The 23,301-nt window shown below is 32.7% G+C and overlaps 1 protein-coding gene across 5 annotated transcripts in view; it reads left to right on the top strand.

The window, feature by feature from the left end:
- The window catches only part of Epac (Exchange protein directly activated by cAMP), a 135,088-nt gene that overhangs the window by 95,535 nt on the left and 16,252 nt on the right, over positions 1-23,301 (top strand). For 2 of the 5 annotated variants that reach the window (XM_069043490.1, XM_069043488.1), the window contains exons 4-5: positions 17,046-17,192; positions 22,746-22,797. In XM_069043490.1, coding sequence (XP_068899591.1) covers positions 17,046-17,192; positions 22,746-22,797 — 199 coding nt within the window. Of the gene's footprint in view, positions 1-4,119; positions 4,730-17,045; positions 17,193-22,011; positions 22,258-22,450; positions 22,512-22,745; positions 22,798-23,301 lie in introns of those variants that run through there. The other 3 variants (XM_069043491.1, XM_069043492.1, XM_069043493.1) reach the window with 3 other exon arrangements.

The following is a 23,301-nucleotide window of genomic DNA, read 5'->3' as shown; positions in this document are numbered from 1 at the left end:
TTGTACTCATCTCCACTGAGTAACCGACGAACTCGTGGTGATTTGATCCAGACTTACAAAACGTTACACAGGCACTACAATTTACCGCTATTCGTGCTTACCGCGAACGTGCATCTGCGTGGGTATCATCTTAAAGTTTAAGAAACTCTGCAAATATTATTTTCTTACCAACCGCATACCCAATTTATGGAACGCTTTGTTAAAGATGTCGCGGCTCCGATTGTGACCACCTTTAGAAATTGAGTCGATGCTCACCGTGCTTCTTGACTTATCTATTCTCATTGCCAATACTCTGTTATTGTAAAGATGGAGTTTATCGACAAAATTGCCGCCTTATAATAATAATAATATATACGGCGGCCCTCTACTATGAAAGCACCATCGTCATTTGATCAGTGAAGTTAAGCAATGTCGGGTGCCGTCAGTGTTTGGATGGGTGACCGTCTAAAATACGTAAATATCTGCATTTTAAATTTCACAAAAATCAGTTAGAAAATAACCGAGATATTAGGCTCGAAAGTCTTAGCTGAGACACCCTGTACTATTTTTTGCACGACCTAACGATTTTAATTGAAAAAAGCCGTAAATTTTTAAATTATTTTTAACTGTTAGGTTAATTTTCAGTATTATGTTGACAGTTAAAAATAAATTTTAACCTTTCGGCTTTTTCAATTAATTTTTGGGTCGTGTAAAAATGGTATCTGCATTCGGAAATGCATGTTTGTTACCGTCGGTACTTTGTAGCACCCACGGGCTTCGCCTTCGGGCTACAAATTACTCCTCGATTAAAAAAAATTCATATGAAATAAATATGTATCATAAAAGGTTGAATTGGCTATGCTTTTTGCCAAAGGGAAAAAGTTGACTAAAAGCTCGACTAAAAGCTTGAGTTGGCTATGTTTTTTTGCCCAAGAGAAAAAAAGAGCCACTTTACTCCATACAATCAGGGAGTAAAGTTGCTCATTATACAGGGTGATTTATAATAGGCGTAAAAAACTTTAACATCGTGTTCGGGAAGTCATTTAAAGAAAAAAATGTTATATGAAGATAGGTCCTATTTTGTTTATTTACAGAACTAAATCAGATTTAAATTTTATTGAAATAATTATTAAAGTACAATTTTAAAACCTAGTAATCAAACAACATAATTTTTGAAACAAGTTGATAGAACAGGCAGATATTGTTTACCTATGATGGTAACGGTCTTCAGGTGTCTAGAGAGTATCGGCGAAGATTTTCTTATAGACGTTTTATTGCTTGGCCCCCAAGATCTCCCCACTTAAACCCCTTGGATTTTTTTTGTGGGTCAGTTGAACCAACTGGTTTACAGTGTCGAAATAAATACTCGTGAACAATAATTATTACTTGACCAAATAACAAATAGATTTAATGAAATTCGCTAAAATGATACAACACTAGCATGTGTTTACGACTCAATGGTTCGAAGGTGTCACGTCATGCACTTTAATCATTATTTCAATAAAATTTAAATCTTATGTAGCTGTGTAAATAAACAAAATACAGGGGGCAAAATGACCTTTAAAAATTAAGAAAAAATTATGAAATTTACAACCCTGATTGGTCGAAAAATTTACTTTCGGCCAGTATAATTTGTTTCAAAAAAAATTTTATTAGCAGATATTTATAAAAAACTGTTTTTGAAAAAAATTTCATGTTTAGATTTTTGCATCAGAATGTGGCTAATGGCGTATAAAATCAATATCTGCAATTCGTTTCGAAAAATGTTTGATAGTTTTTGGATTAAATCAATTTTTTGGCTTGTGGTCTTGTAAATCTTCTTTAACAATGACTACCTTGTAAAACTGACCTGTTTAGGCGAATTTGTTCGGTTTTACGAACAGGGTTGTAAAGAACCCACTGATGTGGCAATAGAGATCCCTAATAAATCTTATTGTTAAGATATTGGGAAATTATACCGTAAATCATGAAGCAAATACAAATTTGAATATCAAAATGCGTTTATTTCAATAATTCCATTTCCTAAAATTAATTTAACATGGTAAAATTGTGTGAAAATACCTAAATGTGCATATGCCACAAGGTTGAATAAATTAAACAATTAATAATTGAGAAAATGCCAAAATTTTACCTAATTAACTTATAAATTTTATTTTTTGATATTATGTGCCTTATAAATAATAAATTAGGTCTGCAGAATATGAAAACGAAATAATAATTTTTAAGGTCAATTTTGCCACCGGCGGTAAAAGATGAATCACCCTGTAGAACCTATACATATTTATATAACATTTTTTTCTTAAAATTACTTCCCGAAAACGATATCAAAGTTTTTACACCTATTATAAATCATCCTGTATAGAGGTCGTGCAAAAAATATGTTTTTCATTTAATAATTTGATGGTATGTATCGGGCCTTTAAATAAATATATATTTAGAGTAGGCGTAGGCAACATTCTGATTCTGTTAACAGTGTAAAGTAATTTTTGTAGGTAACCAATTATTCTCCGGAGTTACACATGTTACATGGTAAGCTTTTTCCCAATTTCATATTGTCATATTTCGTGGAGGGGGAATAGGGAGAATGCACTACAAAAATTAAAAATATTTTCTAATTTAATTTTATTTCGTTAAAATGTCAGACGTTTCTTGTGTCATTTTCTACGCTGGAAAAATGTTGCAAACAATTCAATTTCCATAGGTTGCTCTAAATATAAATTTATTTGAAGACTCGTTATATCCTAAATGTAGGAAAAAAAATGAAGTGAATTTAAAAAAAATATGTCTGATATGAGGGGTTCTGATTTTATTTAAAAAATGAAATTTACTTAATATTTTTATCTAATTTAAAAGCTTGTCACAAAAGGAAGACATTTCTAAATGTGAAAATTTCACTTGTTCGTACATAAGTACATAAAGCTTTAACCGATTTAATTCGCATGTACGACCCTCTCTCAATTTATTTAAGCCGATAACGCCACACTGCACACATGTTAATTGTTCATAAATTGTACTTAGCGTCTCCAGATGTAGAGCTCTTGATTCTGTGTTTAATACCGTAATCGATATTATATTAACTAGCAAGCAATGTTGTAGGATTAGAGTGGAAATGTTTATTATGATATTACAACATTATGTTGGCCAAGTGAAGTGTTAAAACTAACGTAGCGATTTTATCTCCCTTATAACACAGTACGTAGGTAGGTGTTATTTGCGGTTGAACCTAAATTGTATTTACAGCTTTATGTCGCCATTTGAACCAAAAACAAAATTTAACACCCACGCCATAGATAGAATTATTAATTGGCTAAAATCTACAAATTCTTGTTAATCTATGACTACTACGAGAGTAATTACGAGTATACGAGTAACTGTAGGTACTAATTTTCCAAATCTAGGCGTCTGAGTTACAGTCAAATACACAAACGGAAAGCGAACCTGAGTTCTAATTTCTTCTTTTAATTGAGTGAAAATAAGAACTGCCATAACAATTTGCCTCAGATCTTTTATGTAACGCTGCAGTTGTGGTATTTTAAGAACGGCGGAGAAAACCTCGCTTAATTTTACAGATCCTGAACTTAAATTACAATGTGTAATTATAGTTTATTTAAATTTCCGAATGAAATTAAGCCACCCACATCGCCCCATTTACCAACCGGGTTTATCGTAATCTTTGCGAACAATTGCAATAATTGCCGGAGCGTTTTAAGTGCCATCCTGGCGACCGCTGGTATGACCTAGACCAATCCTAGACGACGAGATGACCCGCATTGCACTTATATTGACCGCATTATCCCATCATGTCACAAATTGCTTCCTACAAAACGGCGCAGGATGAGGAAGCTATCAATTAAAAGCGAAACAATCACAACAAGCTCACTTCTTGTAAACCCATCCATAAGGATCACTCGTGTTTATTTGAATTTTTCACGGGATATTTTGGGCACCTCGACTCCCAAAAAATGGTTTATTTGCTCAAGAACTCGACGTGGTGAACTGTGATGTACACGCCTGCCGCTTACAAAATAGCGATGTTTCTCATCAGACCTCATTCGTGGTGTAACAATGCGTTCTCACCAAGACCATGCACGGATCATCCTCCATCCACCATGATATTTCTGTGTAATTTAGCTCAGTTGATACGGTGGCAACTTGTCGGCTTACGTCGTGTCGAGTGGTGCGCGTTTGCCCGTGCTCTATTTAGATAATACACAATGTGTGTGTTTACTCGTGATAATGAAAACGCGTTAGTGAATATGATTTTTTAATAAATTATGCAGCGGGGCAGTTATTTCGGTCGACGTCGACGTTCGATTCAGTGCGGAAGGATAATTGTTTGTTATTACTAAATTAATTAATTCTCTAGACTGCTAATTTCATCTAGATGTTCCATTAGGAGCTAATTTTACACGGCCCTGTCTCTAATAACAGAAACAGAACTGTTATTAAAATGTTTGAAAGGTCGTTATTTGGGGAACGAGATTGTAACTGTGTTATCATAAAGATCTGCCGGGGCTAAATATTTATAAAACCAAATCCACCCATCGCGAATTAAAATAACCACAAAGCCATTTGTTATCGCTATTATCTCACGTACATTCGTTTCATTGATCAGTAGGTGAAACAATTAATTATTCAAACTTGTATTCACAACCGGTAATGTGGTTTATTTGAGAAAGAAAAATGGTGAACGGCGACAAGTAAAATGTGGAACAAAAAGGGACTATACAGGATACAACCGAACAAAAAGGTACTTGTTAATTATTTATCATGTTCATTTTTACATTGTCCTGAATCGTCGCTTATCAAGATAAAGTCTGCAAACGCTGTTGTTCGGATTCATTTTATTTTTATTTCTCATAACGCCTGGGAATTTTTAGATTTTATTACGTACACGTAATTCGGTTGTATAATGGAGTGTGTAAGAATCCGTTAGAGTAACAATAAAAAATTGTATTCCTCGAGATAAAATCTAGATTCAGTGGTAACTAATAACCGAATAACATCCAACATGTTTTTGAAATTTCCATAAAATTTAATTGGAGCGTGTGATCACAGAAAACTATTGATGCTAGGTTAGTTTTTAATAACTAAAATTATAACCGATTGATTTGATGCGTTTTTTCCATCCATCTAATTTACTGAATAAATTTGGTCACAGGTTTTCACTGATGGGTTTTCCTTCGATTAATTAATAATTATGTTCGATTTTGTGACGCGGTCGAAGCTGGAGAAAAATCACTTCAGTAAAAATTAATTATTGCGAAAGGAAAACTTGATTAAAACTGCAACATAATTAATGCTTCCAGAGCGATTGATTTGATTATTTAAGTTTTCAAAATAAATGTTGACTGGCCATAACTGAAGCGAGAAGTGAATTAAATTCTTTCACATTTCGCTGTTTAGTTGTTAGTTTACAAATCAACTCGTATCAGTGATTTTCATTTAATCGTTTTACTGATTTAGTTTTTATTTTCAAGAAATTGACCCTAATCTTAATAACTGGATTTATCATTATATGATACATTCATCTTCAATAAATCAATCAAATGTGAAGAAACTAGTTTGTTTCAATGGTAATTATAAATTGTTCTCATTATACTATAAATCAATTTAGAAAAAAATTAATGACAAATTCTGGTATTAGTAAAATGAAAATTCCTCTGTGTACTTTTATGTATACCTAACTATAAAACATGAAGCAATGTTGACACCAAGAGGAATTAAACCTGAGACGCTTCAACAAGTTTGAAAAAGATTTATTATAAAATATGAAACGTGTAACTCGTCGAAACTATAAATTATTGTGTCTGGAAATATATAGTCGAGTAAAATAGAAATTATGAAATAGCGAACAGCAGTGTTCACTAGTTATAATATTTTGTAGGAAATTACTATAATAAAAGATATGATGTTGTGGTAAACTGATGTAAAATTAGTTATGTAAATTATAATACAAAATATTATTTCCGATATTAAAGCTTCCACACAAAGGAGGAGCTTATGAGCTATGTTTATGTGAATTTGCATTAATAGCCACATAAATGATGTAATAGGTGTCCGCTCGAAAAGTTCGAATGGGTTTTACTTCTGGTGTCTTTACCGTTATAACTTTCAAATTTTAGGGGGACATACCATAGTATTATTGTCACGTCATTAAAAACCTCGACAACCCCCAGTTCAAAATTTTAAATGACGCCATAAATTTTTAATGTCGAATTATGAAAAAACTATCTCTTTTCAGTAGTTGTGTGAAAAAAGATGATCATTTATAAAAGTGAAAAAATAGTAGTTTATTTAACGAGTTCGTGTGTAAATTGGGCTTTTTTTGGCATGAGTGGGCCAGTTTAAAACGCGAGTTAAACGAGTGCCAAAAAAAGCCCAATTGACACACGAACGAGTTGAATACAAAGTTTTTTTTTCGACGAGCCCCTTAAAGGCTCCAAACCGCTTAAAATCCTAAAATTAGCTAACGTTTCGTTTTGACAAGTTGTGACATTTATCAAAATCCGCTCACACAGGAGAAATTTTTCAAATTCTGACAGTGTAGAACAAAAATAGAATATTTTTATCAACTATAATTATTACAGAAGAGCTTTTTCTAATTTCAACGAAACCTTGTTGCCTCGAAATCTGACGAAAAAAATCTGTCACAACAAGCGATTTTGTCAGCTGACAATTTTTAGAGTCAAATTTCTTCAAGGTTTATTTTACATTATTTTCACGTGTGAATACACTCATGGAGTTTCGGCCGCTCCTACCGACTCACCCTGTAAATACAGGGTTATTCACGTAAGATGACGAACCTGACCAGGTAAAAATGCAACCCAAAAGACAATTCACAAAGCAATCTCGATCCCCTTTAATACTACGAGTATAATGCAAATAGGTGTCCGTTTCGTGTTACAATATGGCGATAGGCGATACCCACGAAACTGCGTGCGATCGAATAAAAAAAAATCAGAATAGGCGAAAATGGTGGTTTGAACCAATCAAAGCATCAGAATAGCACAATCCAGGCAACTCGATTTTTTTTTATTCGATCGCACGTCATTACAGTAATGGATAATTTAGACAAACTTGAGCGATAAAGAGCAGAAAATAGAGAACGACAAAGACGTTGAGCGTAGAATTATAATATTTTATTGATTTTAGTGCGTAAGCACGGGCCGTTGCACTGGTTATCATAATGCACATGAAACATAGACAGCATTTAACGCCAGCCGATGGAATGTCAAGTTCTGACAGAAAAATACCCCTCTCAAAAAATATGATTTAATAACAATAATAAGGAATTAAAATTACAAAAGTAATGGGTAAGTAGGATCATATCGGTTCTGCAATGGTTTGAAAACCTTTTCAATTACTAAATATGAAAGAAAAATGCAATGACAGATATACCTTTCAAATTAATAGAATACCTACTTGGATTCCTGCTTTAATTTTTAAATACCAAAACACAATGAATGCTTTGTAAAGTGTATTTTGGGTTGCATTTTTACCTGGTCAGGCTCGTCATCTTACGTTAATAACCCTGTATTTCATGGTATAATATACAATACAGGGTTATTCACGAGAGGGGTACTTCTGAATTTGTATTTTGCCTCAACCAACAATACCAATGGCAGTAACTACTAAATCAAATGTGTTATTTCTTTTAAATTAGATATCAAAGTAAGTTGGATAGATTTGTCAGAAATGTCAGATTGGCAGATAACCTGAATTTAATCAAAATTCAACAAATAAATTAACAAATTAAGTTAATGTAAAAGGTGTTCGAAGTATCTACCATAGGCTTGTAAACATCCGCAGCGGTCACAGAATTCTTTCCAGGCTTTCCATAAATGAGGAGCATATCAGTCTTTTCGTCGTTATTGTAAAAACAAATTTTTCGAATTGACAAAGATTTTTTGCTTTAACGTCAAAGAGACAGGACTGGACAGGACTAAGAGCCATCGTCGATTCAGTTATAATTATTTTCAAAATTTGAAATCAAGATATTGTTGCAATGTGTATAATGGGTTGTGGCAAAAAGAAATTTAGAAATACCCCTCTCGTGAATAACCCTGTATGTGCAAAAAAATTAAGTACTTAAACTTAATTTTATAAGATTGTTTTCTTATTTTCGTCTTTTCCTTAATCAATAAAGAACATTACCCCAACACCCTATGAACTGCATGTTTTTGATTGAAAAATAGTTGTCTGTTCAATGAAATTTTTTAAAACAATCCTGCACAGAATAAAACTGTTCTCCATAATCTGGTTGGATCCTATTTCGGAATTATGATCGCAAAGGAATTATTTGTGGTTAATCGTTTGCATTAAGAAAATGAATAAATAAATAAAAACCTCCAATTGATTACTCAAATATTTTTCAATAAAACTGTTGCAATTTAATCTGTCTGTATATTGTGTTATGTCTAAAACTTATTATTTTTTCTTTGTTTCGCCATTATTTACAATATTTGTTTTCATTTAATTTTGTGCTCATATAAATTCTCATTTTCACGAAGTTTTTCTTTCTGTTTCGTAGGTTATCTGCTTGCCTTATCTTTTAATTTCTCTGACAACCCTTCGAAATTTTCATTTTACTTCTTTTTATCTTGTTCTCATAAATTCTTAATGAATCACGGTAGCACCTTTGCACTCATTTCTTATCTTTCTCTTTTAGTTTGCTTCATTTCCATATAATTCACCTTTAAATTTTCGTGCCCACTAAATGTATGTTGCATTATATCACATTATTTTTCAGTCTTCGTATTTTTATCTATACAACAAACTTGAGTTCTTTATTTTTAAAATTATTCACTTTATAAAGGCTATACCTCCAGACAATGAATATACAATTTGCAGTTATACAAAATGATAGGTCTAATTTATATTTTTACTGAAAGACTAAAATATTATAATATTTTAGAAGTTGCTTGCAGCCACGCAGTGTCATTAATTCATTAGCTTGTCCTAACGATAAGTTTCTGAGTTTCCGATATAATGTAATAATACTACAACAAAATTTTCTCTAAAGTAGTTAGTGTGTAGTAGCAAAGGTTACAATAAAATATCACAGTGGAAATGATATGAAATCTGCCAATTGGTTTTTGAGAGAAACATGCTTTCGCACACCTGTGCTCACATTCTCTAGCAAAATGTTGCTTTAAGCTAATAAAAGAACGTATGTGGCAGATAGACAGTTTGAGTAGCTCCACACCTAAGTTTTGATGTCAGTTTGATCCCGTTAGGTGACTGTTGATGGTTTCTTGACGTAATACTTAGAAGAGTGAAAGAAAAAATATAATTTCCGAAAGTTCATAAACGCGTATAGGAGTTGTAACACACAATATTATACAAGAAAAATTAAATTCAAAATTTTATAGAAAATCTAGGAAAGTGAAAAGCTTTAAATTATAGGAGTAATAAGCTGCGTCAGAAATGACAGTTATCAAGCTGGCGGAAACGAAAATGTATATTATTAAATTGACTAAATTGTTTCATTTAGCAGTTAGGCAGTATTATCGATTTTCGATAATGTACATAATGAATGATAATGAAGTTTCAAACAATCTACGGTCAATTAAACGTTTAAATTTTGTTTTGATCGGACGACGTCGCAACAAATCTCAAAACATGGAAATTTAAACAGGCCAATTTTTGAATAAACAAATTAAATTTGTTTATAGATGGAAACGAGCTAATGGTTTGAATTGAATAAGATGGGATTATTGTTGGATTTGTAGTGAAATTGGCTGCGGGCGGCTCAAAGAGGGATCTTCCAACAATTTGTTCCCAATCCGTTCTCCCTTTTCTAGCAGGAACGCGTGACATTTTTATCACTAATTGATCGAAAGTGTCAATTTATCCCCAATAACATATTCACATCGAACATCAGGTGACGCCAACACAAGTGCGAATTTGCACGTCACGTAGAAAATCAATTTAATCCCACCGGTAACAAGATCTCGAGTAAAACACGAATATACAGTATGTTCCAAGCATGGTACCTATTTAAGGATCGTGCAAATTTAATTTCCCGTCGGAGTTGCAGTGTACGGACGTGGTACAGAAAAAATGACTTGCGAACTGGAATATTACAAACCGAAGTTGCCCTGTTGTGAGGATCCAGGCGTATAAATATGTAAATAGCAATTACGTCGAACGCTAATTACCGAGTTGCGCCATAAGACTAATTTGGTATTCATTTGATTATTATTTAGATGGGTGTAGTTGCTAAATCAACTCAAAAATTTATTACTACCGGACAGTCATTGGACTGTGGACTGCCATCAATTTTTAATGGCATCGTAAATGCCATGTGTCACTCATGGAAAACAAAATCAACTCGTAGATTAGTTCGTACGAATATCTGGCTAATTGTCAAAAGAGGTGACGTCTATCAGTACCACTTCAAACATTTATTAATTATACAAGAATTTACCAAATCCTACTTTTTAACAGCTCATTGATTTTATTAATTCTAATAGTACAAAATAAAGCACTTTTTTTACAAAATGACGTGGACGATCGTATTGTAGTTTAAACGTAAGAAATGTTTAAGAGCGAGCCACGAAATACTCCAATTGCGCGTGACTTATAGATTGGTCTGTTCGGGTCGGCTTAATAGCAATTAATTAAAAAAATGTACATGTACTAACTATTTAATAAACTAGCCAAAAATGAATAGGAAATTCCACAATTTTTCTTGGAAAGCAAAATAATTGTCCCAATCCTTCCACGTATTCTTAAACATAAGATAAATTTGAAATGATAGAGGTACTTGAAACATTACATTTACAGTGTATATTAATATATTTCTAACACATTTCATTATAAATTTTAAACTGTATTTATAAAAAAGTCAAAAAAGAAAAAAATTCCTATTCATTTTTGCCTAGTTATTTTACTAAACTACTAAATGCCCCGTAGCGTGAACTATTTATGGTAAAATTATGTTTCTTTTTAAATTGTAAATTTTTTCTCATCTGAAGCGTGAACGTGAATATTTTTGCAAATTTATAAAAAAAAAATTCCTTTGTACTAATTTCTACGTTTAATACCCTATGCCGAGTAGTAGGTACTTTGACGCACAAAAAATATTTAAAAAAACACAAAATACTTTATTAATAATTCCAACTTCGTAATTAATAATAAATTTTGATATAACGAATCTATTGTAACAGTGTAATTTGCCGGGCTCTTTGTGGATAAAAGCCCACCAAATATGTACAAATAAAGCAGATAAAGCCTCTCGAGTGAGTGTTTTTGGTCTCGAAAATAACCCTTACGCATTCAAGGCACATTAGTCTACAAAAAGACAAATTAAACTGTCATAATTTATGTGGCGTAATTTCGGTCAAAGCAAATTGCGCTTAAATTACTTTAAAAAATAAAAATCGTGTGTTTACCTTAAAATCCCGGCTGCAGAATAATGGGAGCATATTTCGTCGAGATTTAAAGAGAAAAGGAATGCCTCTGTGTCAAAACTATGTCGGAAAAGAGTTTGCAGTTTGTGAACTTTGAAGTACCAGGTTTCTTTAAGTACGTTAGATGGAGTGAAAAACTTTTGTAATAAATCTATTGGAGACACGAAATGAACTACGACTTAGTTCATTCAGCACCCGTAAAATATAAAACTTTATTTAAATGTAAGTTGTCATTTCGATTAAAACAAATTTCTATTTGAACAACTTAAATTGTTCGATTACTTATTTGGAAAATGTTTTAGAGAAACACAAGTAATACAATGTGTTCAAAAAGAAAACAAATCAGAGCAGGCGTTGCAAAGTAAGTATCGGTCGTGTCGTAGCGAAATTATATGCAAACAAGCGTTCAATGCATGGACGTAGACAATTTGTGGTCTCAAACTGTGCTCTACACTCTACCTCATAAATTTTAGACGTTGGAATTATTATTGTGCATTTTATTATTATTATCAGATAATGGAGAAAATTTATAAAATAAACAAGAGCAACATTTTACATTCATAAGAATGGGTAATTTACTAGCCAAACGCGACGCCACTGATAAGCAGATTTTTCGGGGAAATGTCAAAGAAACGTCACCGATGTGCTGTTGTTAACCTAGAAAACAACTTTTCGATTTCGGCAAAGTTTACAGACGTTAACTGTAATAAGCAACAATGATGTAAGCGAGAATAAGTGGTAAAATGGATAAAACATTAATAGTCTATTAGGTAATGCATGAATAATATAGGTAGGCAACCAATAAACAACTGTGCATAGCAAGTATACATATGCGTATGAGTCAATCCGAGACAAACTTTTCGATAAAACAAAAGAGGCAAGTGCTGCAGGTGTATTTCTTAAAAATCATGTCTGAGCTAGATTAGATTTGCTTCAGTGTCAAAAATTGAGCTGTCGAATGACCACAGCACACTTTGATCATTCTGGTTGCGAACTGGAACCATTTGTCAATCAGAACCTTCCCTTTTGGTGGCAGCTTAACCACAATGTTCGGTTGTCTAATCACCGAGGTTATCTGTTTGCTGGTCAATTTTATGTGGCCATCGTTGCATTTGTGTGTACAGTTTGTGATTTCGTCGATGAATTTTCCGTTTTCATTTCCGTCTAAAAGAAATGCTGTCACAGATAACTGTCGCGACGCGACGGCAAAAACAAAACGCGCCGACGAACGAAAATTAAAAACATCCCAGTAATTTTGCCGCTAAGACAAATTAATTTAATCTGACGTCATTTCCAGTGAAACCTGAAATGTAATTTGATTATGTTACACATGACGCAACATCGTTTAAGGGACGCACAAATAAAATAAAGAAAAACAAGGGAAACATACCAGTTTTCAGCCTACTTTTGTGCGAACAAAAAGAGTTATTAATTTCACACGGTTGCCAACTGTGCTTGTTATTTACGTTCCCTGCAGTGATTCCTCTGTAATTTTGAGATAATATTTCGGAACGGTCTGTTAAAAAAGAACCAATTTAAATCCGAGCGATACGAAAGGGCGGAAATATCAAGTTCGCTCTTCTAATTTTGTATTTAATAATCTTATCTTTCCTAGCATATTATTGTTAAAAAACATTTTGTCTTAGTTATGTATATCGGTGTTCATTTAAATTTATCCTCAAAGTAGGTGTTAAAGATTCGATTGTTAACGCACCACAGATTACAGATCATGGATTAGCTGTTTAAATCTAACCTTACTTTTGTGTTATTTGTGTTTTTACTTTGCAGACTGCCGAGTGGTACGTTCATAATTGACTCTTCAACGCCTACTTTGAGGATAAATTTAAATGAACACCGGTTAAATTGAGACCCGAGAATATAATTTGTGGGGATTTTTTCAAAAATAAAATAATTTCGAAATTTGCGAATTTAAAGCGGGAAAACTTGAATGCAACCCACATCGCCCTACATTACTTGGCATTTTAATTACTTAATATTCTTGTCTTTGTAATGTGGAGACGAGAATATTTATGCATTATTAAGTCTTGGCAGCAGTCAGCTCATTTAGCAAGGAAACTCTGGAGTAGAGTAGTTCGGTGCAGACAGTGGAATCGCAAATATGTCGGTGTCAATATTTCAGATATTTATGAAATCTTGATGATACGAGCTTCGGTTTCAATACGCCTAAAAACCAGAGAATCCATCCTTCTCGTCCAAGTAATTGTTTGGTTCGGTAATTTTCTTCAATGAAACCTCTTCGAAAATTCTGATAAAATATTATTAAAATTTTTGCCCGGCTTTCTTTGATATAACAAAGCAAATACTTAATTAGGGAAAATACGAGTTGCTCAAATTTATAGACATCAAACACGAAGAACGCCTTCAAAAACGGCGGTGTAAACTCATTAGGATGCAGATTTGGTTAGTATTTAAATTAGACCGGGAAAATAACTTATTTTATTGTAATTTGAGAAACTTTATTCGCGGTATATTTGAACTTTTTCGCTCAAAGCACAAGTTCTGAAGTTTCGAGACAACGGCTTTGTGTCCTCGTACAATGGTAAATACTCCAGAAGTCCCCGGAGGGAGCCGTCGGACTTGAATTACAGCGGATTGATAGAAATGGTTTTTCGCACAGGTCAGACGTTGTAAGATTGCCATAAACTAGAAAAAATGGTCTCGGATAAATCGTATATGAGAAGTTTTATGTTTCTGCAACCGCACGTGCAGCAAAAATTCCTATAAAATATTCACGAAATCAATTTGGGTTGCTCAGAAATATGGTGGATGCGCCGGGTGTAGACGACAGTGAATGTGGTGTAGTACAAGATGTGATTGTTAAGTGCCAGAGTGAAGATCCCTTGAGTGTATTAATGTCAAATGTACCAATTATCTAAGTGAGAGTTTGTGTACTGCATCAATTGCTTTGTTTTATGTAAACTGATTTAATTAATTTATTAGATAACAAACAAGGTAAAATAAAATGTTAGATGTAATTTAAAAAATATGGAGGGCATCATAGATATCAGAAGTATATATATAAAAAAATCGTACAGAAAACAGAAAAACGAAATGAAAACCAATTGTCCTACAGAGAAATCAGTAATGAACCTGATCATAATAGCCTATGAATTATTTTCCGCATGTCTTCAATTAAAAAATTGTTTCCATTCTTTATATTGAAAAATGTGATTGAACACAAGAAATACCGTAAAACTAGAAAATGGAGAATGGTATTATTCTGCTTTGAAGAATTTACTCGAACTGGAGACTTGTCAAATATTTTTCAGTCAAAGTCATGCGGAAAAAGTTCAAAGGCTGCTGCAGCCAGGTTCTTTATTGATCCCATTGTAGTTTGGAAAGATTACTAAAGTACATCTACAGAGAATCTGTTTGTTTATTTAGATCCAGTGGTTAAGAAGTGGTGTCGAAATTTTAATTTTATGTATCGGGTGTTAATTTAAATTTCTCCTCAAAATTGGCGTTGAAGAGTCGGTTGTGAATGCACCACTCCTCAATCTGCAAAGTAAAAACACAAACAACGCAAAAAGTTTGGTTAGATTTAAACAGGTGATCCGTGATCCGTAATCCGTGGTGCGTTCACAATCGACTCTTCAAAGCTAACTTTGAGGAGACATTTAAATGAACGCCCCATATATGCAGCAGAACACCTCAGATTTGTTACGACAAAAAAAATGCGTTTGTTCTTTAGATAGTGTAAAAAAAATTACACAACAAACTAAATTTAAAAAAAGTGGTTTGGACGAATTAAATAAAAATCGATACTTCTTAGAAATGGTACATTTAAATTTGCTATTTCAGTAATCTCTTGACTTCTTTTACAGAAAACTCTTCGACATCTATCTTTTATCATAAACAAACTTGTCTAAAATGCATTCACGTTGTTTTGACATAATGAGAGCCCATGGAAATGTTTGGTAGTAAAGCTGTCTGTTGAATTAGGTTATATTTTTCTAAGTTTGAGGTTATAAATAGCATCAATGTCTAATGCATTGTTGTCAGTTTTACTAGTTTTGCAATAGAAGAATACTCAGACATCGCGGGAAATTCAGCAACATGTTATGTTTATTTTGATAGGTCTAGATGTCAGGTACTTTAAAGGCCCATACACAATGGCGTTAACGTTACGTCGATGTTAACGTTAGATCTAGAAATTCAAAATTACATGTGGACCGTTCACAATAACGTTATGATGAAAATTAATGTTGCATGATATTGTTAGCGTTAACGTTAGTTCTAGAAATGTTCTGGATTCTTAACGTTACATTCTAACATTAGCCAACGGAAATAATTTATAAAAAGTACTGAAATACATGTAATTAGATCTAACGTTAACATTAACGTTTTAACATCGACGTAACGTTAACGCCATTGTGAAAAGGCTGTTATGATGGAAATCAAACAATGTGTCTAACGTTAAAAAAATAAATCATGGCCATCATTTAATGATTAAATAAATTGCTCCTTTGTTTATTTTCTTAAAGTCAACTGTGTGGTGGAAAAATTATTTAAAAAAAAACACATCCTGGAAATAGCGAATAAAATAAATTACAACCAATTATGTCAACATGTTAAATTTAATATCAATGTCCAATTATTGTAAGTTATTCAGACAAATGTATGTGTGTGTGATTTCCGTACTGTAAACAGAATAATTTTGATAAAAGTTTGTTATTTTCATAGGAGAAAATATGAATGTTTATATTGTTTCCGTGATGTTTTTCTTTTATTGCTCTTTCTCGACAAATCGTTGGCTTTAAAAAAATAAAAGAATACTTTGCTTTGCTTAATTCAATTTTTATTTAAATAATAACGATAATAATCCGAGGTTCAAATACCTGTTTACCTTCCTTTACCAAAAAAAAAAATAACAGTGTGACTAATATTTTGACATTAATTTAATTTATATTTAAATTATATATTTATATAATATTTCTTTCAGCTAATTTCCGGAGACAATGGGTAGAATGAAGCATTTGCTTATACTATATATTTGTCTTTTTCTATCTAATAGAGTCCATGTATTTCTATCTCTTACTAATACAAGTAAAAGCATTTGCTAATGGTTTATGCATATGACCCATTGACTGTATGTTGAAATTTGGTGGAGGTGCCGGGTCCGCAAAATTTTAAAAACAGTTCTATGCAAGAGTAATAATTTCTTTCACTTATTTGCAACATTTGCAGTTATTCTCCCCCGAAATTAGTTTGAACTGACTAATTTATTTGATAAACGCCGCTATTATACAAGATAAATTACTGCTTTATTTCCTCTTTAGCGATTGCCAAACATAATTTTCTCCGATGAAAGTGATAAAGCAAATTGATCTAGTTAACGCCTCTGATGAGAATTTCGGCATCTGGTCAAGAAATTCGCCCTTCGGCTTATTCGGTATCGGTTAATTTCGTTAATTAGGCTGCAAGAGAATAAGTACGTGAAAGGGCTATCTCGAACACAAACACCTTGTTACTCTGCTGAGCAAGACCCTTTTCTGCCAACTCGAAACTTTGTAAACAATACGTCAGCGACAGTAGATAAGCCGCTTAGCGTTAACTTGTCACGCTTCACTTTATTATGATTAATACTGGTTTTATGTTTGAAAAAAGTTTTATGTTTGTTCGTTTCAGATACCTGTGACGTTGTGTACGTTAGGGGTTGGCGCAACTTTCGGGGAATCAATCCTTCAGGATCTACCAAGAGATACGACCGTCGTTACTCAAACAACGTGTGAATTGCTGAGGGTCGAACAACACGATTTCAAACTTATATGGGAGGTAAGAAGTCACTTTAGGTGCTCTTATACTGTACTAATAAAAATGAATAACGGCGAGTAATAGCCATAGGAAATGGCACCGATAGTTTAATTCTATCGTTTCCTGCGTTAAATATCCCTCACGCTTTAGAATGACGCGTTTTATTGCATTGCGCGCTGTTATTAGCGATTTTCTCAAAATGAGGGTGCACCGTTTGGCTCGTTTTGACGAAGTTTATTCCGGTCGTCTCGTAAACGCTGTGGCATTTTCATTTGATGTTCTTGCAACAACTGCACTATTCTCGGGAATAATATGAGAAGCAATGGGAATATAAATGTTTCAAATGCTTCTTTAAGACTTAAATTATCAAGAGTTTTGGGCTATAAAATCTTTTTTCAAACTGCACTAAACGGAGCGTTCTAGGTTTACAACATTACAACATTAGTTTTACAGAATTTCATCTTTGCAGACATTATCTATGTCCAGCCCAAATTAGTCGTACAGAGTAATTTATTTTTAATAATGGCATAATTTTAAAAGTTTTAATTGCAGAAATAGTGGTGTGTAATGTTTGTATTATTTATGCTTAGATCAGTTAATCAGTTATCAAATTTAAATGTTTAAATTCATAATCCTTAATTTCTCATCTTTTATTAAACATTCCACATTTTCAGAAAAGCTGATTTCATATTATGACATGATTTTTTAATGTAATATATTAACTCTGCAGATTTATCCTTAAATAACTAGAAATCAATCTTATTAGCTTTTTGTTAATTTGAAAAATTACAGATACCTAATTTTATTTAAAATTCTTATCTATGTGTACATACAACGTGCCTCAGAAATAAGTACATTAATTTTAACTGGTAATAGAACTCTTTAATAGCAACAATATACAGGGTTATTCACAAGAGACTTCCGATGAAAATTTTGTTACATGCAACCGAACCTACAATTTCCAATAGTTTCCAGATTACTAAATTTATAAAAAGTAATACTTAAATCAACGATTGTGGCCCTTATTGTCTGTCATGTCAGTTTTGCTTTTGCTTTTTCACTTTTGCTCATAACCTCAATAAAGAGAAAGTGTTATGATTAATCTTATTCGGCAAGCTACTTGGATTGCCAACTTATTTCGAATTAAACAAAAATTTGTCATTTTCTCAAAAAAATTGTTATGTAAGATACCAATTTTGTTCATTCATCCTTTAGGCAGTAGAAAAGTCTGTTAGAACGAGGAGCAAAAGTCGGGGTTGTCATTTAAAAAAATGATGACGTCATTGCGCAAAAACCAATGACGTCATTTAAATAAATTGCACGTCACAGGATGGCATTTTAAAAAATAAAATCAACGTATCCGCACGATTTTTTTAAAAACTTCAGATAACGCTATTATGAATTTTGTTCCAAACTTGATGTTCACACTGTATGATGAGTCAGTTTCATAAATTAAAATTGTTGATTACTGCAATTCTAAAATTTTTATAATTGAAACTTTTGTGAGGGATGGCCAAATCATACAAAAGTTTTAAATTATCCATGTTTTTGAATCAGGTTATGAATGAAAAATGTATTACTGGCTGTATTTAAATTTCGTTAGGGTCAGAACGTTATGTGAATCAGTCTGTATAACTATGAATTCAAGTAATTATTTGTATTAAACAGGGCAATCATCCATTCATATATTCTTCTTTTTTTCATTTTTTATGTCTGCTACGAACTTGTTTGTACAAATAATATGTATAAAAACATATATTTTTTCTTAAATTTGTTTCCTACTCCACGTTTTATTTCATTTTTCTCCTGTGGTATCGTATTCTTTTTTAGCACTCCTTTAATCCACTGTTTTTTTTTTTGTGCTAACATTCCTAACTCGTTTTCTTTTATTTCGTCCTTTTCAAGTTTTTATACACTTAACTTCTCTCATGACATGATATAAAAAAGGGTCTAAGTCGACTATAGACCACAATTCGCAAGACGGTTCTTAAATCTAATATTGTTGCTTGTTATAAAGAAGTTCAACAACATTTTCCCGCTAAAGTAGCCGATTATTCTTATAACGACGTTTATCAAGTTGTAAGAAAAACTATTGATTTATTTTTGTTTATAGCTTGTTTTGATTAGGATTTTTTTTTGATCGCACCATACTTTTTTTACATTTTCTATTCCCAAATTTTTACTGGGTATATATTCATGTTTTTTTCGCTCCCATACTACAAAGTGTCTATAAAAGTACGTACGAGTATATCAAGAAGCTTGTGGAATTCAAATACATTTGGTTTTTGTCGTTCTGTATCATATTCTGGTATCAAATGGAAAAACATTGATTATATAATTACATATGTAAGTCTTATTTATTAATGACAGATTTAATAAAGACTGTTGTAAGATGAAAAGTAATTAGAATACAGAGAAACTAAAGAAACTCACAAGCAAAACAACTAAAACGTCGAACTCACAGTTGATTCTAAGATTTAACTGATTTGACGGCTTTAACGGTTCGACACGATAAAATTATTACAGAACCACACAATTCCATAGGACTCTTGATATACTTTGTACTAACAAGGGAGGTTACCTTACTGTACCCCCGGAGCCTAGGTTGGTTTTTCATATTTTATAGCCCATTCCAAAGTACAGTAGAACTCTGATTATCCGAACTCCAGCTATCCGAATCGCCAATTATCCGAATCGGTTTTAGGGAGACAAAAATTAAATACACGATTGCCGATTGCAAAAAAATTGAGTACATCATAAAATTCAAAAGCACTAATTTTCCTATTTTTAACACATGTAAATCTTTCTTTCTGACCTTTAATATACTCGATTTTTTTTGCAATCGACTGTACATTCATACATACAGGGTTATTCTCAATGATTGTAGTCGAAGTAGGCCATGCCCATGTTATTACATTTTTGCCGCTTTCATGTGAACTGTCAGTTTTGTCGCTGTCACTGTCATTTTTTAGTTGAAAAGTGCGGTGATGAGATTTTTATTTATTTTTGTTAAATTAAAGATTGAATTCAGAAATATTGAGTTGTTTTGCAATCAATTTTAAAAATATTGAGTTGTTTTACACCCAATTTAATTTCCGTGTGTGAACGGTGTATACTCACGTATTCACATCATTTTGATGTTTTTTTATGTGGAGCGGCGACCATAAATTTTACATTCAGTTTTCACGCCTACTTCGACTACAATCATTTAAAATAACCCTGTACATACATATGTACATTACATACCATTGTTTTATGTGTAAAGAATTTAATGTATGTAATACATTACAGTCAAATGAGCTTTTTCCTAAGAAATTACCTTTTTTCGTGAATTCTCCAATTATCCGAATATTTGATTATACGAATAGGGTCTGGTCCTAATTGGAGTTCTACTGTATAACCATACATTAAAATAAATAAAATAACAAAGGAAGCCAGTACCCTAAAAATGCGGGCTTTTTTCGTTTCTCGTTCGTATCTCGTTATTATATATTTGTTTTAAAAATAAACTTTAAAAAATAATCTGTCGGAAAACAAACTAGATGGTGTACCAAAAATTAAGATACATATATGGAAAGATTTCCTCATTTATACACATGAAAAAAAAAACACATTTTTCAGGAAGTGCTTTCACTCTTTAAATGTGAAATTGACTGAGCTACATAATGTAATAAAATTAACCTAGATTTCAGGGGTACAATAAGGTGACTTGCTTAGCTACTACATACTAGTAAATTATTTACTATCTACTTTATTTCCATTTTTTGTTGCAATTGCTACTGTTGTACAGGGTCATTATAAATGATTGAAAACCCACACAAATTTTGGATGTGCCGCAGCCTCGCAACGTTAGCCAAACTAGTAAACTTGATTTCCACTACCGCCAGGAGCGCCACCTATCGGCGATATTAATCTCACTCATTTTATAAGGCTTGCGGCACATTAAACCTTGTCACCAACGCCAACTGCGATGGGACAATCATTTATAATAATGGTCCTGTATAATTTTCACTAAATAATATCTTTAAATACCGTCTACGCTTTTTCACCTACTCTGTCAACCTTTCTTTCTATTCCACATACTTCTCCCCTCCAATTGTACCATCTTGTACCAAATATTGTTTTTCCTGTCTGTCTACTTTGTCTCTTGATGAATATCATAATCATAATAATGTAAAAGGTATGCGAGTTCTATCTAACACTCTTTTTTTTCTTCTCTTTTTCTCACTTTAGTGTTTGATTAATGTTTCGTGTTTCTTATCTTTATATCCTAGGCAATAAAGAATTAATAGAATTTGTACGCTCGCCCCTTTTATGTTATTAAAGAAAATGTGAATAATTTTTGTTAAAATGGAATTTGAATTAATTTGTAATTTATGTATTCAACAGTCGAATTAATAACAGAACAAGAAACTAATTCCTATGATACTTAACTAAAGTAAACTCTATCACTTGACCCTCTGAGCGTAAGTCATAAAATATTATTAGGGTTTTATTAAGTTGTGAAGGAAATGGGTCCCCATTGTTTACTGTATGCCGGGCAATGAGCCATAAATATTGTTGACTGTAATAATGTAAAAGAATTATTTATTGATCGATTGGTTTACAAATAAGTATCTAATATGCGCCGAACGCGATATTGAAATTAGATTTACATATTTTAAAAACTGATCAGTCTGTCTTGTCTATTTTCTTTCGCTCCAAATATTTTTTATATTTTTGTACGAAAATGCTCCCATTATCTTAATCTTGAGTCTTGATAAATCACGATAATATCAAAATTAGCTCACAATTCTTATCTTTACAATGATAAAATATCTGTAAACTTGGACATTCCAATATTCTAGCCGCGTTAGTTTCAGTTCAGTTAAAATTAATTAAAATTGCAAATACACATTTTCGGTTAAGCTTTTAGCGTCGGTGAATTTTTAATAAAGTAATGTTTAAATCGCCAGACTTGTCAGCTCGGTAATTACAGTTTTAATGCGCGGCAACTGCAGCGTTTAACCAATTTCAAAATAATTATTGTGACAAATTCAGCTCATCAACTTTAGAAGATGGAGAAGTTGCAAAATTCTTTGCAAAAGTAAGTCTTTGGAGTTGTCGCTTTTGTTCGTTAATTCGTTAGTGAATTTGAATATTTATAGTTTGGCATTCTAGATACAAGGAGTTAACAGCGAAGCGAGTTAATCGTGCAAATCAGGTTAAAGAAAGTCCCAACACGGGCACAATTGCGTTAAAAGTTTATCCAAATTGTTACAATTTAAATATTTTTTCAGGCGCTATTCTCTTTGCTTTGGGTTAAACGTGAAAATATTTACATTTCGTGATAATGACAAGGTCAGTTTATTTTTATACTAACTAATGTCGAATAATTTATATCTTATCAGATCATTATTATTGTGAACACACAACAAATAAAGAATGGCTGAAACATAAATGTCGAACTTACTTTTAGCCGAAAGTTGGCAAGCTTCGCGTTTCAGTCAGCAAAACGCAGTACGGGATAATTAGGACGTTCATAAATGAGTAGCGTCGTGTTTGTACTAAATGTGGTCCCTTTCTTGTTTGCAGAAGAACAAGGAGCTGATGAACGACTTGGTGTCCAACTGCAAGCTGAAAAACGGTGAGTCACGCTCGGCACCGGTGCGATTTGATTTGATAATTATGCGATCTAAGCAAGATTGATGCGACACGAACGCCGTAACATCCAAAATTAATCAATCAACTTGTCAGCGTCAAACTGTAAACTCCTCAAGCTCAATATTTTCCCTTTACCCTCGAAGGATTTCTGTACAGATTTATTATCGAAGGAATCGATTTTTATTATGGTCGTTTCCTCTGCGAAATGAAATGTGAAGGAGCATTTTTTGCTTGACTCAATAACCCCGAGAAATGACCAAGAAGCGGCGTCACCGGAACAATGCACTCCACACGTCAAATCAATAATGATTAAACTGCGCCAGTCATTACTCCACCACTCTAATCAAATAACTTAATGTTTGTTGTATCCAAATGAAGCGCGTGACCGGTGTAAAGGAAAACTCGAGGTGGTTAGAGATGCGGGGGCGACTTATGACTAATTCGCCGAACAAACCCCTCACGATGACGACGCCCAAACTAATTAGTT

The sequence above is a fragment of the Tenebrio molitor genome, chromosome 3 (assembly GCF_963966145.1).
Source record: "Tenebrio molitor chromosome 3, icTenMoli1.1, whole genome shotgun sequence".
NCBI lineage: Eukaryota > Metazoa > Arthropoda > Insecta > Coleoptera > Tenebrionidae > Tenebrio > Tenebrio molitor.
The sequence above is the reverse complement of the archived record's forward strand: the minus strand, read 5'-3'. Positions and strand labels throughout refer to the sequence as shown.